The sequence below is a fragment of the Lacerta agilis genome, chromosome 16 (genome assembly GCF_009819535.1).
Source record: "Lacerta agilis isolate rLacAgi1 chromosome 16, rLacAgi1.pri, whole genome shotgun sequence".
NCBI classification, from domain to species: Eukaryota; Metazoa; Chordata; class Lepidosauria; order Squamata; family Lacertidae; genus Lacerta; species Lacerta agilis.
In genome coordinates, this window is record NC_046327.1 from 30,026,574 (window position 1) to 30,045,943 (window position 19,370).

The 19,370-nt window shown below is 42.5% G+C and overlaps 1 protein-coding gene across 9 annotated transcripts in view; it reads right to left on the reverse strand.

The window, feature by feature from the left end:
- Positions 1 to 19,370, reverse strand: part of DNM2 (dynamin 2) — a 58,214-nt gene that overhangs the window by 20,894 nt on the left and 17,950 nt on the right. For 3 of the 9 annotated variants that reach the window (XM_033172896.1, XM_033172894.1, XM_033172903.1), the window contains exons 5-14: positions 18,741 to 18,839; positions 17,388 to 17,548; positions 16,254 to 16,396; positions 15,224 to 15,359; positions 13,385 to 13,452; positions 12,050 to 12,188; positions 8,643 to 8,729; positions 8,249 to 8,319; positions 3,508 to 3,559; positions 2,833 to 2,844 (exon numbers count right to left, since the gene is read on the reverse strand). In XM_033172896.1, coding sequence (XP_033028787.1) covers positions 2,833 to 2,844; positions 3,508 to 3,559; positions 8,249 to 8,319; positions 8,643 to 8,729; positions 12,050 to 12,188; positions 13,385 to 13,452; positions 15,224 to 15,359; positions 16,254 to 16,396; positions 17,388 to 17,548; positions 18,741 to 18,839 — 968 coding nt within the window. Of the gene's footprint in view, positions 1 to 2,832; positions 2,845 to 3,507; positions 3,560 to 8,248; positions 8,320 to 8,642; positions 8,730 to 9,639; positions 9,779 to 12,049; positions 12,189 to 13,384; positions 13,453 to 15,223; positions 15,360 to 16,253; positions 16,397 to 17,387; positions 17,549 to 18,740; positions 18,840 to 19,370 lie in introns of all 9 variants that reach the window. The other 6 variants (XM_033172897.1, XM_033172895.1, XM_033172902.1 and 3 more) reach the window with 3 other exon arrangements.

The following is a 19,370-nucleotide window of genomic DNA, read 5'->3' on the forward strand; positions in this document are numbered from 1 at the left end:
GCCAGGCTAAAGTATACTTTGGAGAAAGAGAGAAAACCTAATGGTGATGATTCAACTGTTAAGATACGAAAGCTACAGGTGTTAGAGGCAGGATTGCTGAGCAGCTCTGGAAAGGGACAGAGAATTTTGCTTGGCCTGTGCTTAAGCTTTCAAAACCAGCACTGAAAAAGCATGAGGGTGAAGAAATAAATATCAATTAGGCATCCTCATCTTTTCAGACCTGCTCAGCTTCTTGCCAACATAAATACCAAGGTGGCAGACACACAGAAGGAGTGGAGCACTGGTGGGCATGGGCTGTTGCAAACTATTATTTTAATTCAAATTAACTTGGCAGCAGAGGAATGGAAGGTGTTGTCAAGTCCAGACATAGGAAAGGGAGCCAGGTCAGATTTTCCTCTCTGTGAAGCATTTCTCCTAATCAAAAAGATTCAGGATCAGAAGTCGGTCATATTTTAAATATACAGTAATTAACTTTGAAAAGAATGGAGGCAAAGAGTGGCCAGAAGGCAGTAGAGAGGGAGAGACCTTGACATAGATGTGGAAGAAGAAACCAGAGCCCGAAAAAGACACACAGGGCTGTAACTGAGTTTGAGGAGCCCAGTCAAGGGACACCAGCCCAAGGGAAGCCAATTCTGCTTGAGAAAAGAGACTTGTCTAAATTGGTGTTTTTAAAGAGCTATGTTGAGTTAGAGGACAAGTTGGGGTCAAAAAGTGTGCAAAAGGCAAGTTTTGGGCAGTATGGACAAAAAATATGTTCCTGAGAATCCATCTCCTTATTCTTTAGCCTGCTATTTTACCACCACCACCCAGACAGGCCTACAAGAAGCCGAGGAAAGAAGAACATAATGTTCATTTAAAGCTCCAAACTGACTCCCAAACGCAGGAGGATGAGTTGGATCCAAAGTGTTGCCTGAAAAGTAAGTTTCATCTTCTACTTATAGTAAAATCAAACACAGCCCAGCCAGTCAGATCTCCACCTTCTTCTTACTGAAGCACAAACCACATTTTCAAAGCCAGGGATTGAAGAGTGGGAATTGAAGACCAGGGATTGCATTGGAATTGGAGACACGGCAAATAGGCAGGCCCTCAGAAGGTATTATGGCAGTGTTTCTCAAACTCTTGATAGGTTTGCCAAATTAAAATTTGGAGTGTAAGAGTAAGAATTAACTGCCTTCAAAGGAGTCCATCTAGAATGAGTTACTGTTCACAGGTTGTTTCCTGGTCAGAAACTGTAGCTCATGCAGGCACATGGGCAGCATTCTCCATGGAAGGCTGATTTGCGTTCATGTGAACCTCTAATTACTTGCAGCACACTATTTGAGAATTACTGCTCTGAGGTCTGCAGAGTTATCCTTAGAATATCATGAAAATGGATGCGTCAGCACTTTCAGACTCTTTGAAACACAGGATATAATGATGAGAACTGACAGGATGCCTGGGATTCCAGGGGAATGCTATGCCACTGATTTTAAACTCTCTCAGCATTCTAGTCCACTGGATCAGAATATGGAATTGAGAGGAGATTCCTTGCCCAGTAGAAATAGCACTTGAATAGGAAACCTCCCACACCTCCAATCTGAGCAAAATGAACACATATGCATCAAAGCTAGCATATATGTCACATATGTACAATAGTACATAGTGCAATATTCTTGCACAAAGTACATGTGAAAATTATTTCCAGGACAGAATGAGCGGAGGAGCACCTCTACATCTGTTTTATTAAGAATTGTTCTTCTCCCTTACATCCAAAAGTTTCTGGCGATTCCATTTTCTTGTAGAGTAAGCAATGTAACCATTTGACTTCCAACTCCAAGATTCCCATCCACAACACATACTTCAGGGACTATGAGTTCAAAGGGCAGTATCAGTTTGTTTAATCATGGAGCAACCAATCCACCCACATTTCTTAGAATCTAGTGCACTTAAAGGAAAAGCATAGAGCAACATTGGTCTCACCAGACAAGGGAAAGGGCCACAAAGTAAGGATGGGGCAAACAAATCTCTCTGTGCCTCAGTAATTATAGAGAAGGCAGCAGCAGCAGCAGCAGCTGAGATTTTAGATGGAGATATGAACACATCAAGATGAAAACCAACATGGAATATGTTTGTGACAATTGCCGACCAACCTAGGCATATGGGTGTAGAACATGGTGCAATATACAATGTTGGCCACTTGAGTCTCACCAGGTAGGAAGAACACAAGGTCTCAAGGGAGAAATTAACCAGGATGCTAGCAGACAGAGCAGGAGCTCAGAATGCTGCAGTTACCAGCCAAGGTTCACTGGCACCTTTATTCTCCCATTACACTCTGTTGGTATGGTGGGGTGTCATACCCAAGTATGGCAGCTTCATGCTTACTTTTATAGCTAAGACTCACAAGTCTCAGTTGCTTGAGTGTCACTGGACTCCAGCTAAGTGGATCTCCCTTCAGCCGTATATGTCAGCTTGAACAAAAGGTATGAAGATGAGATATTAAATAAGGACAATGTCTCGCCTGATTTCTGATTCAAGGAGAGTTGGGGCTAAAATCAAACCTCCTCAGGCTAAAATGAAGGGTTCAGAAAACTACCTTTTCTACTTACAGTTTCATTCATTGCCCACTTGATAAGCCCAAGAATTCAACAGTAGCAACTAAATTTAGAAAGATGATTCCCATGCCTGGATCTCCTGGAATGCCATTTGAAGTTGCTTGCTTTTCTGTACAATTAAGTGCACTTTGTTTGAGGCAAAGAGGTTACCCAACTTGGGGACCTTTACTTTTGCTGGGCAAGGAAGTCTCCATCACCAAATTTTACATATCAGTCACTAGCACATTATACAGGTACTTACCAGTATCTCACCCTTTACAGGTTGGCAAAATTAGTGGTGCAGGTAAAATAAGGAAAAGCAGGATGAGGGGACAGAACAGTGAAGAAAATCAAATAATGAGAGTAGAAGGGGAAGGGAGAAGCAGGAAGCACAAAAATGGTTGGAAAAAAGGGAAAGCAGAAAAAAACAGTAAAAGAAAAAAGTTACATGCAATTAATTATAATTGTTCAGTGTTAATGTTCCATTACAGTCTTTCCAAACAAGAATTAACATACGCAGATACATTATATAGAGACTAACTTTATGCACCAATTTTTTCCAGTCCTTTGCTCAAGTCTTGCTGCTTAGAAACAGAAGGCACTCAAGACTGAAAATGTTCCTTTATTGTTTCATTCTTCTGCCTTGAAGTTTCTCTCTTCTACTTGTGTTCATATTGGCATAGATTTGTGGTCACAACTGAAGGATAAATGATTTATTTTGGTGGAGGCACTGTACTTTCTGCACCTTGTGGCCAGCTCCAAGTCATTTTCTGTCTTCAAATGACATAAGGCAAGGGTGGCACCTCTTCTTTTAAAACTATGCCATGCTCACAAGCCTGTTCAACTCTGCACAACTACACAGTGTGCCCAACAGGCTGGACTTAGTATGCTGACACTATGTTCTACTTGGCTAAAGGAAGGAGACATGCATCAGTACCTGATTTGGGATTGCTCTTTTCTTATTTGCTTGGGTGCTCCTTTGCTGTGCACTGAAAGAAAAGAGATTGTTTTACATTAAACATCCCTACTGGGTGTGAAAAAAAGGTAAACTTGCATGTTAGATACACAGAATCACCAATACATCCATTCCTGTTCAAGTCAAGCAAAATTAGAGATGCAGATAGGGAAATGCCGACCCTTGAAGGAGGAAGCTCACCAGCAATGGAGCTGAAGTGATACATGCCATACAACAGATTTTTCCACCACAAAGACACTCTACACATTCACAGCGGTTCTGAAACATCCCACTTCAGATCTAAACCAGAGGGAGACAGGGCCTTGAACATGTGACTGCACACTACAGAGGCAAAAGACTTTAGGGAGGAGGCGGAAGACACTGTCTACTCCAGGCCCCAGTGAATCTTTTCTTGAAAGAATCTGCCTGGTAGCATATGGAGAGAACACCCTAGTGTTTCAATCAATGAGATGTTAGATAGGATTGTCAATTTTCACAACTAATTAGTGGAATAATTCTGGGGTCCTCTGCTGGCTGGATGCAGCTTGCCTCCTACCAGTTACATGCACATGTACACAGAACATGCACATTTACTATGTGTTCCAAGGCTAGCCACTCAGGGCTCCATAATGTTGATATATCTTACTAGCCAACCATTACTATGCTTACCACTATGCCTCTCTCTTCTCCCTAGTTGACTCAGACATGGAAAAGGCTTAGGAAAGGGAAAGGCTATTTCTGGATTGTGCCACCCAGAAAAAGGAAAGGATCTCTTCCACTCTTTTGAATTTCTTCTCAAAAGAAATTCCTGCTGTTGCTTACTTTGCCTAATCTGCAGCACAAATGAAATTTCAAGTGAGAGGACCTACACACTACCGGCCACTCTGCTTGCCAGAGGGTGAGGGGCGCTTGCCATTGGAGAGCAGATTTATGGGAACACGTCTCCACTGACCAAACCTCACCAGAGTCTTCATACAGCCCCTTCAACAAGTTCTCCAAAGGGTTAGACAAGCTACACTCTAGACCTAATAAGGATAAACTCTCACAGGCAGATACGCACCCAGCCACCATGCGCTGCTCAGTGTAACAGCTGGGGAGATTTGGGAGAGGTTTGAGGCATCCAGAGGGAAGAGCAAGGTGAGTCAAAGAGAGAGAAAAACGTGAGATGAAGGAAAAAGAAGGAACTGTAAATTAAGTGTGAAAGGATACATAAATAGACTGCACACAAATTACATGAGAGGGGGAGAGAGAGAGATGGGGAATGGAAGGAGTATGTGAACAGGACACTATGCCCGAGCTGCTTGCTGGGCTGATGCCAAACAGCATTTCTTAAAATGCATGTACAGTATTTCTAAGTCATCCAATAACAGAAGTTCTAGGAACAGCATTACAGAATGAAAGGGAAACAAGTGGTAAGGGTTCAGGGACCTCCTACTAAGATCATTTGATCTTGGTGTCCTGAAAATTCTGCTTACAGGCCCCTAAAAAAAATCAGTGGTAGTTCATATATTGCATTTATAAAATGAACTTATCAAAGGTTTTATGCGAAAAGTATTTTATCTAACATTCATATTAATGTTACAAATGTGTTTAATACACATTCTTGAAAGCTGGCAAGTGAGTACAGATTGTCCTAATTTTTGCACTAAGCATCATATACAGAAGTGTCCATTCTGGGCAGAGGCTGTGGGATTTGCACACTGCAATAGGCTTCTGAATCTTAAAGAACAAGCAGGTTTTTTTTAGCAGCTAGTGGTGAGCTTGAGGAACAGGAAAAGACTGACAAAGGCACCTAGTGGAGATTTCTAGGAATACAGGGGAAAAGGTCTCAATCCCATGATGGCTGTTCCTGTAATGGTGTGGGAAATTATAACCCGAAGGCACAAGGACACCACACTGAAGAAATTAAACACCATCCCACATAAATGTAGTCATTGCTTTGTGTAACCCTAGGATATTTCTTGGGAGTCACTCATGGACGATCTGATCATTTACAAGTACATCATTAAACGTATACATAATTTGTGAACAGTAAAGGCATGGTCCTCACAATAAACTGATACACATATACATACAAATTTGTGAACAGTATGTGCTCTGTTTTGTTATGAAGGCTGTGAATATAAAGTACAGTATCTAGACAGACCACTATAGAGAAACCAGGAGTCAGCTAGAAGAATGGCACTGGGAAACAAGATACTGGATCCTAGGATTTAGGTAAGCAGTAAGTTCATGGCCACCAAAATTGCTTTTTAAGAAACATTGCCACATCCAAGACAAGTAGAACTATAGGAAGAGACTACTAATCATCTGCAGGTGAGATAATCTGCAGGAACATTTTGGTCATTTCCCTAGTTGGTGAGGCTCATTTGACAACAAAATGGTCGTAAAGTAATGTTCGCAATGGTTACTGGCATTTTGATTTGGGATGATTCATTTATTAGACGTAATGCTATCAACACACTTACGTTCTCAACTAGTGGGAAAGTTATGAATGAGAATTTAAGACTAAAATGTATCACTAGGAAGGTCTGATTCTTTGGGAAGCTGGAGTTTATAATTGCTTTAAACAGGATGAATCCAAACATCGCGTATATTAGAAAGCACATACTGTAAACCTGTCAAAACTAGATGCCAACATGTCTAAAGAGTCAAGGAGGGTAGAAAAAGCAAGACACTTCCTTAAAAAACTGGAAGTGTCTGTCCAATCACAGAGGAAAAGGAGGCAGATACTCAGGGGAACCAAATGTAAATGTACAATGAGGCAAGCCATGAAGAAACAAGTAAGATCTAATGGGGGGGAATGCAGTAACAGAAAGCTAACTAGAAAGGGTGTGCAACAGCTGGATAAAAATAGTACCAGGGAAAGTCAGGGTAACTGCAGACAACTGATACCGGTATATATTGTCACCAGTGTTGAAGGGTACCCACCCTTGAGTCCTTTATCTAAAGATCTGTATGCATCAGAAGTGAAAAGATGAAATTTTTAAAAAGTAATCACCAGAACCCAAGGGGCTTCTGAATTGGCTGCTGCATGTTGAAGTCCAGATTGTACTTCTAAGTCAAGCGTGCTTTCCACATGGGGAAAAATATGCACTTCTTTTTGCCATATTTAGATCCTGCAACCATTATTTTTTGAATTTGAAAGTCTAAGATAAGATTACTGTAACGTGCTATACCAAGGGACTGCAATTGCTTACTTCAAAATGCATCACAGCAGTGATGGCAGGCACCGTGAAAACAATGCATCAGTCCTCCATCATCTTCCATAACTCCCTATGTCCCTCAGGGCACCATGCAAAGTGTTTTTATCCTACAAAGCCCTGGAGCCCTACATGCCTACAAGCAATTCTCCTTTCCTATGTCCCAACACAACTTACAATAGCTCACATGAGGTTACCCTCAATATTATTAGTGCAGAATATCAGGCTACTCAATACACAGAGGCATTCCCATAGGCTGCATTGTGCACTTTCCTGGGAGACTTGCCAAATAGTATTTCTGAAGTGGCATAAGACCTTCCTATTTTGGCTGGCTTTTGCTAGTTAGACATGTCTTTGTGATAGGGCAGGGTAAAGTCATTGTAAGTGATAAAGATTTAATAGTTTTCATTTAACTGGCTTTAAAAAAAGCACCCGAGTTGCTTGATCCGAGCCTTGAAAATAGGATAGGTCACAAAGGAAAGCCAAACATATGTTTTGTCCCTCCCTCTCTCTCACACACACACATCTCACTCACTGTTACCTTTTCACTCAAGCATTTGAGATTAAAGTTCATTAACTTCTCCAAAATGCAAGTTTGATCTCAACCACATATGACTAGCTTCAGCTTCTAGTTATTTTATTTCAGTTAACCCAAGTCACAAGATCTGTACTACCAGGCAGTCATCTAATCACAAGATGCTCTTTTCTGCTTGGCCAAAAAATAATCTCCTCATTTCCTACATCAGCAGTACTATTTGGGCCATATAATGTTTCCCAGTGGCCTGATTCACATGCAGTGTTAAACCATAATTAATACAGGAGAGCCCACTCCCAACAACAGATTTACGTGCAACTGTATATGCACAGCACCGGGAAATAAATAATTCAATTCAAACCCTGCCGGGAGAGAGCTAAAGAGTCCTCATAGCTCATGAGGAGACCCTCCCGAGAGCCCAAAGTCAGTGAGAGCGGAGGAAGCCCCAAAGAGATTGGAGGCACAGCAGGGCTTTGTTTATGCTGCTCAGCTTCCCTGCCTAACAGCTGGTGTGAGTAGAAGCACAGAAGCAGCCAATTTCCTGCACATCCTCCAGCCAGCCCCACAGCTTCAATTCTAGTTGTGGATGTTTTTGGATATAGTAATTTTCATAAGGATAGGAGAGAGAGCAGCAGAGAGGGAGCCTTGAAGGGTGTTTAGAGGGTGCTCCCCAGTTACGTGATTTCCCCTTATGCACGTAGAGACTCAGAACAGAACCTGTGTAAGGGGTGAGGACAACTCTAGTTAACTATGATTTGCAATGAATGAGCAGTGTACTAACGCATGCTGCTTTGCTTCTTCTGGACTCAATGCTAGGAACAACAAACTACAAGCACTGGCTTGCTATTCACTGAGTGGCAACTTAGAATAGTATGTAACTCCACACTGCCCACTCACATTAGACCATAGTTAAACATTTAACTGCAGTTTACTGTGACATGTGAGCCAAGCATCTCTTGGTGTTTATTTGGTAGCAGATACTCACTTGGCAAATCCAATGAAGTCTTCGTGGTTAGTGTTGATGTAGGACAGCTCTATGTCAATCAGCAGGAGAATCTGGAGAGAAGACAAAACCAGCTGAGCTGCATGACGACATCATGAGAAAGAGCCCATTTAGACTACTCTTCTGCACACTTAGCCTGTGAAAAGGACCTTGCCTTGATCATCTTCTTATGCATAGCCACCCAAGAGCTCAGTACTTTCTGCACTGCTATAACAAGCAATTCCAGCTCAATGGAAACCCCGAGAAAGCTGAGCAAAGAAGGGGTTCACTTTGCTGTGACTGTCAGTTGAGAAAGTCATTGTAGATTCAGATTCTGATTCTGCTATTCTCAGTCAGCCAAGAGGTTATTTGGCAAGTAAACAAAAAACCTGCTCACCTGGTCCTTAGTTTTCCCTTCTCGTTCTCTGATGTATGTCGTAACAATTCTCTCTGTTTCTTCTCGAAGCCTAGGGTAAGAACCAAGCTGAGAACAAGCAGAGAAGAGATCAGATCACTGCAGTCTTAAGCATCAATTATAGACACACATATAGAGAACTGAAGAGAAGAGGCTGGGCTATCTCTCAATTTTACCACTGGGACAGGGCTAAAGCACAAAGAGGGGTTTGGGGTGGGTTTTCTTTTGCCTGTTCAATAAAGATACAAATCGTTTTTCTGGGTGTTTGATGTGCACCCTATGCTCCCCATGGCTTTTGTCTGGGAAACAGCCCAAGACCTCTATGGAGTTTAGCAGAAGGAACACACGAGACTGGCTTCTTAGTGCCACAGGAAAAAGAATGAGAGCTGCTTTCTTTTTTATTAAATGATAGGGCTACCCACAAGTCATTGTGGAAGGTGGTGATTACAGATTACCAAGATACTCTTAGAACAGATAAATGTCAGAGATCTTCTCTTGCTTCAGCGCTGAAACAAGCTTCTTTTGACACAGAGCAGCTGAAAAGCGTAGCCTTGTATTACAGGAAGTGCTCCTGAGATTTAGCCACTTTTCAAAGCATGCTCGACTATAGCTGCTATGGTCCAAGCAACACCAGTGCATTGTCTCTGTGGGACCCTGCTGTGAATCCAAACTGGACAACTCAACAGTCTGATGTATATCCTCAGAGAGGATGCAGTCCCCCCCCCCCAATTTTTTTTTTTTGTATTTTTATACAATTAAGTGATTTCAAACTGAGATGTAAACTGCTTTGAGATTTCTTGAAACATAAAAGCAGTATTCAAATAATGAAAAAAGAATGGCAGCTGCTGTGGCTCTGGCTCTGCTCAGGCACAGACTGCCTGAAAGCATTCAAACTTCCTTTTAGCTGGGCACCGCAAGTAGCCATATTCCAGGTGACAGGGAGATGGAGAGGGGAAATAAAAGAGTAGAGACTCATTACCTTCTCTGCACACTTTTTAATGACCATGGCCAGCTCTGAGACCACCAGATCAACACACTTCAAACTGGGCTCTTTGAGCTTTATAATCTGTTTTTTCACTATAGCTTCAAAAGCCATGTCAGGTGTGAAGAGCCCCGTCCTGCACCATGCAGAAAGCGCGAACAGAAAGGAGAGATTCCGAAGAAAAGCAGGAAAATAAAAAAGTGACAGAGAGGGGAGAAAGAGATTCAAAAGGTTAGTAGTGTGCAAAGGAAAAAGCAGCAGCACTTCCTCAGGAAGATCCTTCTTGCATTGCCAAACTCTTGACAAGGAACTACTCCCTTCCAGGAGCTGAGCTGCCCAGCAGGGTTAAAATTAGCTTCAAGTACTTCTACAAAGGGATCCTGCCTGCCCCTCGCAGTATGAGTGTGCTTGGCAAAGTGGATGGCTCCCCAAGACTGAAAAAACAGGTCACGCTTGCTTCTTACTGTGCCCTGTTTGATTCTAGAGTATGAATGGCTAATCTATGGCAAGGATGCCACAAGTAATTTGTGGCACTCCTAAAGTGAGGCAGAAAGGCCTCAGGGTCAGGCTATGTCAAGTCAGGCATGCTCTGCCCACCTCTAGTGCTACTCTGCAGCCTGCTTGCCATCATGTTTGACTACAATCAAAACTCTCTCGGGCATGGGTTTGGGGGGCTACAGAACACAACTGGAGTGATCCCATTTGTGGCAAACTTGGCAAAAAGGTTGGCTACCATTGCACTAGAGTCTTCCATGTTCCGAAACAGTACTTGGCAGGCATCTGTTAGCAGATGGAAGGAGGGAGAAGAGAAGTATACTTACAGTATTTGGTGATGGTTGCTATTTTCAATTAACACGTTATTAACCTTGCAACCTGATATAATTAGCACCTCTACTGAAGCTTTGAGCCTAAGATGCTAGAATTCCACACTGTGACTGTTGCAGTCAACTTGTGCCTGGGCTATACTAGGAATGGCGCTCATGTGAATCAATGTTCCTCCATACATAAAAACAGTATCTCTACTAACGTGTCAGGAAAACTGAAAGCCTAGCACCCTTCTCTTTAGCATGCTACTTCTCTTTAAGGGGAAAACGTTCTGTAATAAGGAGCATTCCATCATCTGAAGTGGTACAGTCAACAGAGACTGATCATATCCACAAGAATGAGGCCTGCCTCAGCAATCAGCATTTAACCGTTCATTTCTGTTTCACTGGCTCATTTCGCCTGCAAGGAATGACATTTCCCCTTGCAAGTGACCCTCAGGTCTTGAAAAAACCTGGATTTAGAGTCAATCCTCTCTTGTGATGGTGTCCAAAATTGTTCCCAGTTTCACAGTTCTTCCACTTCCCTGCCCCCCGCTTCCTCAGTTGCTGTTCAGACTAGGAGCACTTCTTTGGGGAATGACTCCTGTACAAAATCCTTTGGAATCTGAATTCAAGAAAGCCGCCCAAACTCTACTCAGATACCTTGTGGGGCAGAAGAGAGATGCAGATTCTGCTGCATCAGGATAGTGGGGATTTGAAGGACCTTGGAGAGCAAGTGCTGGCTTCTTCACATAACAACAAAAGCACACAACTCCTTTGTCAGAAATGGACCCGGAGTCCTACAGCATACACCACTGTAACAAGCAAGCAATGTAAACCGCTCTTAAGGGCAGCATCTTCGCTACTCTGCTGAAGATCAAAGTTCTTGACCAGAGGGCACACAATTAGGCAGCATGATCCTGGAGCCTCAGTTTGTACACCCTGCTGTCAATTTCAGCAAATTAAGCAGGGGAGAAGCTAGCTCCTTGACAGGTCAGTTTTTCAATATACATGTAGATGGGACAACCACACTGAAACAGTGAAATGAATTCCCAACAGATGGCCTTTAGGCTGTAAATGGTTCATTATGCCAATCAGTGCATTTGAAGCTAATTTGCCCAAACAGCAGCATGACCTTCTAACAGCCATGACTTTGCAAAAAAACCTGAGGGAGCGGTTTAAATGGCAGATCAAGAAGCCGTGCACTTAGAGAAGGGCCAAGATCCAAGAAGAATCTACCCACAGACCTAGGCAACCTCCAGAGAGCTAACAGCAGCTTCTGTTTGCAGGCAGAGGATAAAAGCAGGAGAAGCTTAAAGCACAGACCAATCCTGCTTGCAGTGAGCCACAATTTCAAGACTGCAATCTGGACCATGTTGTAAGACAGTTTAACATTTTTGTAAAAGCCTATGAAACTTGATAGTCTCCCCTGCAGAATAAACCCCAATCCCATCTTAACATCAGCCAATCAGGATTTTAGAAGATGCTTGTAGCTCTTCCTGGAGGTTGTGTTAGGCAAGTTGAGCAGATTAGAACAGTGCAGTTTTGGCAGGTTTTCCCAGCCCACTCAGTAAGGGCTAGGCTGCCTCCAGCTAGTTCAATACCTTACTGGTACACTGTCTAAATGTATTGATTAACTCCTGAATAACCAGGTCGACACATTTCAGACAAGGCTCTTTCAGCTTCACCAACTGTTTTTTCACAATGGCCTCAAATGCCAAGTCTGGTGTGAACAGCCCCGTCCTAGTCATCCACACGCAGGAGAAAGGAAGGCAAGACATGGCAGAGAAGAAAAACAAGGAGGGGAAAGAGAACAGGTTTAAAGACTGGCAACATTCTAGACACAATTCCATCCCACAACTGTTAAAACCTTCCACTGCATCAAGCCCTCTCCCATTTAAATAATAAAGTTCAAAAGGTGAAATAAGGGCATCAGAAAATGAAAGAAAAAATGTTATGAGACAAAAGAGGGGAATGAACTCTAGTCTTTGCTACAGAAAGACGTTTTTGCAAACTGAATTCTAAACTCTAGGTGTTTACAGAGGGTTTCTTCTTTCTAAGCTTTTTATTCTAGATCAAAATATGAGACAGGAGGCAGATAGGCAAGAAAGGAAATTGCGAGGATATGGGTTTTAGAGAAAAGAAGACCCCCACCCACCCAGATAATAATTAAGAAACTAAGGGCCTTGACAAGAAAAAGGATGGAATAAAAGCTGGCCAGGGCCAAGACATTACAGACGCAGGATAGTGGGAGGGGGGAGAAGATAAATAGAAGTTGGTTGTACTTGAAGCAATGGATCTTGTGTGCTATTGCCCCAAAAGGATAGTGTCTAAATGGAACTGTTCATTCTTCAACAGAACTACAGAAACTCATGGCCTATACATCCTATCCTGAGCCCATTTCATATGGGCATTAAAAGCCTTTAGTCTTAACAAGAGTTCAAGTTCAGCTATGCACAGAAGAAGCCCAAGGTATTTCAAAAACATGTCTCCTATTGCTGCATCTATAAACAAAATGAAATAAAGGGTGCTGAAACTGGAGGGGAGGGGAAGCAAAAGCCAACAATCAGAAACGCTGTGCTGTATTGTCCGATAGATGAGCTGTGCTAGAAGTATTTGCAAATGGATGTACAGCCCTGGACTTTCTCTTTCATTGCCTCTCACTCAAATTCCTCCAAGCAGAAGAAGGGTCCTCCCTTTAGGCTTGGTAAAGTACCAGGCACAGTGACAGGGTCATCATCATTCTGTTTCCTTTCATCTTCTCAGTGACATTCTTCCTTTTGACTTGGGCAGAACAGGAACCACCATCAGTAGAAGGCACCTCAGACCAACTCCCAGCTTGCCTTAGCGTCCCAGATAGTTATCGTTACATACAGTTTATCAGTGGAGAACAAGATAACACTGTGCTGCATTGAATCAGCTACTGTTCCTATACTTGCCTTACACCATGGATGTTTTTGATTGCATAGCTGATTTCTCGTCTCAAATCCTTCTCATCAAACTCCATCTAGAAGACAAAAAGCCCCAAATGCTAAAGCTGGTTGAAACAGGAGAAACAAATTGCTGGTTGATCACAAAGAGGGGCCCTCTTTTCTTCTTCAGACGCTTGCACCTTAGAGAAGCCATACTTACCAAACACCTTAGAGAGAACTTATGCAAAGATCCAGGATACAAATTATATAGTAGCCAAGAACAGCGTACTTGCCGAGGACCATTCTCAGTAGAAGGAGTGCATCCTGGATCCTGCATCTCCTGTGATCCAACCCCAAGGGCAAGCTCTGTCTTGGTCTACTGCGAGTAGAGCCCCTGAATTTCACCCTGGGACAAAACTGACATCTATGTGAAATGTCAGTTGACTACTCACTGGTAAACGGAACACTTTGTCGATTGATGGAGTGGGTGGGTGGGGTACTTAACTTTCCCAGGAACATAACTGTTTTTTAACCTTAAGATTGCTATTCCTGCTAGTGTCTGTTGCTACATTTTTCCTACTACAGGGAGTAGTCAACAGTTCTCCAGACCTGAAACCTACAGACAAGACAAGGCCATTTAACACACAACAGTGGTGACCGCCAGCTAAGCAACAGTTCTTGAAACCCTCTCCTGTTTGCAATGGCAGTTTTCACTGTGAAGCATGAACTGTATTTTGTGCTGTTTTACTTTGTTGTTCACATTGTATTGCTTTGATATTTTTGGATGCCAAGTAAGATGCCAACTAAAACATCAGTTCTTCAGCAGAAATGTGCTGACATCAGAGCTGGTAATAGAGATGTAACACAATACAGATGCTGTGATGGGCCGGAGTGTGCGCGTGCACGCATGCACAAACGCTATTTCCAGTGCTCGTTCCAGAGCAGAGGAGGTGTGCGCAGCTTCCTGCAGCCAATGGGAAGCCAGCCAGCGTCGCAGAAGGCAGTCCCTGCTCTGCTCTGTGCCGATTTAGCGCAGCACACGGGAGCCGACGGAATGGGAGGCGGGGGTCCCCGAGCAGGCAGCGGGGTCCATGGGCCAGTTAAACAAACCCCATGGGCTGCTTGTGGCCCATGGGCCTTAGGTTGCCAACCCCTGCCTTAGTACCTCAAGGTCAGTACCAAATGGTTAGCTAACAAAAGTGCAAATGTGAGTGCAAAGTTAAGAGATTTTAACCTTAAGGACTGCCTTTTGCCATAAAGACATGTTCAGTAAGCCCCATTATGTGTCCTACACTTGAATGAAATTAGGTCTGCAGGTGCATGGTGTATGGCCTTCTTTCATATGGTCCCGTAAGGATAAAACTGCTTCTATGGGATGGGACCCCAATTGTGCCTCTTTAACTTTGGGTGATTAGATAAGATCTTCCAAAGGGGTCTGGATCATCAGCTGAAAGCAGACACACATGGCTTTGCTCTTTCCCAGCAAGCAATAGAACACTGCTAAGAGGGGGAAATGTGTCTTACTGATTGCCAACAGTGGGTTGAAAATACAGCAGTACTCTCATATGCACAGCTATAGCCTGCATAAACACAATACTTAATCACCAAACTCACAAACTAGCACAAAGTAAACACTAAAAAGGCCACAGATGAGAATACCTTTTTTCAAAGAAAAGAAAGACCCAACTGTCACCAACAGCAATCAGTCAGTCTCGAGAGAGGGATGACTCTTCCCCCAGGAGAGGTAGCAAAAGTCTTAAGAGGAACCTGCCTGATCCTTCCAGTAGGGGGCATTGTCCCTATCAGGAATGTCCTCCAGCAGCAGCTCGCAAATCACCCCAGGAGGTAAAATCCCATGTCTTTTACCTTGACAAGTTCAAAAGGGAACCTTTCGTGGAAGATGCGGTTTATTCGGGCTCCGCCTGATAGTTCTAACGTGTCTACTTGGTCCCCAGAGCCTTCAATCCGCTTCTCAAAGTCCACAGCAAATTGTTGGACCATCCTACACAGATATAAATTAAAACCAATTTTATATATAAGTTTATATAATGCCACAGTCTGTTGAGTGAGCAGAAGCCATTATCAGTCAATCGGGAATGTAGAGTGAAAGGTAAAACTTTTGACTAGATCAACTTCTTTTGGCATGTACGTATGAAATCTAATTCTTTGCCAGGAAGCTTTTTAAAAATACATAGTAGGAGATGACTTTATTTGGTACACTACTTCGGCACACACTACACTACCATTATCACAACAGTAAAACTTTTTATGCTGCCATCTGAAAACTGCTTAGAAAAATCAAAACATGCAATTAGGCTGAAAAACAATAGAATTGATCATAATATATTCCATTATAAAAAAATACTCAAACGTTGGCCACCAATCTTGTCAAGATGATCAAGTTCAAACTACGGACAATGTTTCAAAAAGGATTTGCTGCCCCACAACCATGCTACACAAAAATACCGCTCCACACACACTTTACGACCAAATGTGGAATGTAGAAGAATGCAAAAGTCACATGTAATTTGTGCATCCTATACATCCAAAAGGATGCTCTCTAGTATGCATACTTTTTTTCCTTATGCAACATTGTGAACTGCAACTTACACATAAATGATGCCGCATAAGTAAAAAATGAACAGAGGAAGCACACTGGATGTTTGCCACAACACAGATATTCAACTAAGTTTTACCCAGGGTAAACTCGCTGAAATTAATAAGCATGACTAGTTAGGTCCATTAATTTCAACAGGTCTGCTCTGAGTAAAACTTAGTGGATACCACCCTATGTTTTCATGCTTCTCAAGAGCAAAGCTAGCCTCTGAAAGCACAACACAACAAAGGAAGGAAGCTCCCCATGTGAGAGGTACAGCTCAATTTAGATTTGACCTACTGAAGCAACGCTTTAGTTTTCCGTGTAGGGTCATCAGGGCGGAAGTTCTTGTATTCCTCCACTTCTTTTTCAAGGGACAAAAGCTGGCTCTGGAGTTTGCTACGCAGTGATGGCAGAGTCTCCCGGATATGGTTTGTCAATTGCTATGGAAAAAAGAGAGCAATCATTATATATCAACATCATTATAAGTAGTGTTGCTTAGTGCTGAATAAAAGCAGCTTTCCCTTTCAAGTCAGCTAGGTCGAGGGCTGTCTCTTTAGCTCTTGATCAGGGGTGAGTTATGGTGTGATGGAACTGTTGTTGTTTTTTGCCAATTATTTTTATTGATTTTCCAAATCATTGCCAAATTAATTCAATTTAATACACTTTTCCAAAACCTGCTTCCCATTCTCCATATGTGATATGTCAAAGATGAATCCCTATTGCTTTTTGTTCTCAATTAATCTCTAGTTAACATCCTCCAGTATTTACCAAAATTCTTATCCAACAGCTGCCCCTTTGTGGTGTGATGGAACTCTAAACTGCAGTAGGCTGTGATTCTTTGGTATATGACCCAAGAATGCCTAAATCCCCATCTCAGCCTAACAAAGCTGCAGGCCCACCACCTAGGTGAACACCTTATCCTTCTTTCTAGCACCAAAATCCTTTCCTTGTTGCCCTTGCTGGGGATGAACAAAGTTAAAAGAAAACTTGGCTGCTCCCAGCATAGCCCTTTCAACCCTTACAAAACAGGCACTGGCTTATGGAAACCATCTACAGGCCTTTTCCTGCTTCAACAAGTTTAATCCATATTCATTTGGAACAATTCCACGGAGAGAACTGTATATGATGGAAGATTAGCACGACCACATAGTTATTTCATGTCAACAACAAGCTGATACCTGAAAAAGAAATAAGCTAAAAACCAAAGACCCTTATTTCTGCTCTCCCCTGTTTCTTTGAAATGTTTAAACCAGCTATAAAATGAAGAATAGCAGATTATTATTTTTTCAGTAAGAAAAGGTGAGGGGTGAGAGGTGCCAGCCACCTTCCTCTATAATGTAACATCCCTGCAAGGTTTAAGGGAAAACAGCGGTGTTCAGCCAACTTTAAAGAGCCAGGCAAAAGAGCCAGGATGCCACAGGAACAGCCTACCTGGTTGAGCAGCTTCTGCAAGTGGGGTGTTCCCATGCGGTCTGCCATGTGTCTGTAAGCAGGATGGGAAAGGAAGAACTTGCGCTCAGCTGCCAATGCTGCTCTGATGTCCTTCTTACCATCAATATCCTTCTGGCTCCGGTTCACAACTCCAATGTAGCCTATGAGTGGACAGCTCCATATATTAGTTTTTGCCTTATAGTTTTGCACAGGGCCCCAGTACAATTGCAGAGAAAGCAGCTAGGACACAACAGGGTAACCACTGCAGAAAGCCACATAGTTGCAATGGTACAAAAGAAGTGGGGAATCCTAGCTTCTACAACAATCCACTCTTAAAATTAAGAAGGGCCTATTGCTCCTATTTTAATTGAAAGGACAAGAAGCCATGCAGAGATGAAGTGGGACGTTCAACAGCCGTTGGCTGGAATTTTTACACTCGGCATAGTTCTTTCCCATGGAACTTGGCCTCACACCCTGATGTCACAAGTTGTCTTCCTTAGTACATGAAAGCACTGTGACTCAGAAATTTACAGAAATCCAAGTGGTACAGCCCAAATAAAAAAGATGAAAATGTGCCTATTTTGCACTATTTATTTCAAATGCAGAACTGTGATATTGAGCAGTATAGCAAGCACATTCATTGAAGGGGTAATCAAGAACCCACTCTTGTCAGAATCTGAGCTCATGGTTGTCAGAATCTGAGCTCATCTCCTACTTTACTATACAGACCTATACAGAGATCAAATCTGGACAAAGCTAATCAAGTTAAAAGCTACAGGATCACAATTCATCAGGGTCAAAAACTGGCTCTAAATGCACAACACTCAGCTAGGATCATCACCAAAGTCCTTTCTACTGTGCAAATTGGAAGTTTCCAAAAGGTATACGAAAATATATGGCTCCAACCACTGACTGCTTCCTGCCAAAAGAGGGGGTGGAAGAAAGAATCTGATGAGTTAATGTCAAATATATTGGGCTTCGTCATGAAGCTTGGTTGCAGATCACGTCCCATATGCATCCTGCTGACATTTTGCACCCAAAGATGCTAGGAATAAAAGAAAGCTGATTGCCAGTAGCTCTGTACATCTGAGTGCTTTAGGAATTCTCTGGATGACAAAGGGACAAGACAAACAGCAAGCAGACTTCAAAACTAGCTACTTTCATTTGCTCCTTCTTACCCAGAGTGCACATTAAATGCACACTGCACGATGGTTTGGAGCCCAGGTACTTCCTTCCTTCAAGCCTGATTAGCAAACACTCATTTTATTCAAGTCTATGAATCTGACCAATGCTACAGTACTTGAGTTCATTCACACAAATATCCGTCATTTGTAAGTTTTAATAGCTTTCTACCTCTCCGCAGAGGTAAAAGTTTGTTCTCCAGAACATCTCTTGCATCAGTGCCTTCATCCATCAGGTCTAGTTTGGTTATTACCCCAATTGTCCGTAAGCCTGAGGGGGGGAAACAGAATGGCTGATCAACGGATGATCCAAATATTCAGGTGAGAGATCAAACAAGTTCTTGGGAACTATAATACATATCATAATAAATGATAAGCTTTTAGCACAGCAACTTTGCACATCAGTGTGATTAGGGCTTTCGTACAGCTCTTGATTTCTTTATTTTACTTCATAATGCACAGAACTAATTATTGCCACCAAGGGCATGAATTATTCCATCTTGTTCTGCCCTGCAATTTTAAGTTCCAACTGTCCTAACCTTATGGTTTCTGCTACTATCATTCAGTTCCCAGGATTCTCTAGAAAATTCCTTTTAAAGATCAGCATTTTAGCAGAGAAAGGTATCTAGCACAGAACCATAGAAAAAGCACATTGGCACTGGACTATTCTACCTAGAATGATTTGGGGCTTCCCAATTATTTCAGCTGAGAAGCTCAGAGTGAAATTTTGGATACCCTACAGTATTATGCCATGGAATTGTGTGGAATTTATCAGTGCAACAGGTGAAAGAGAAAAAAATGA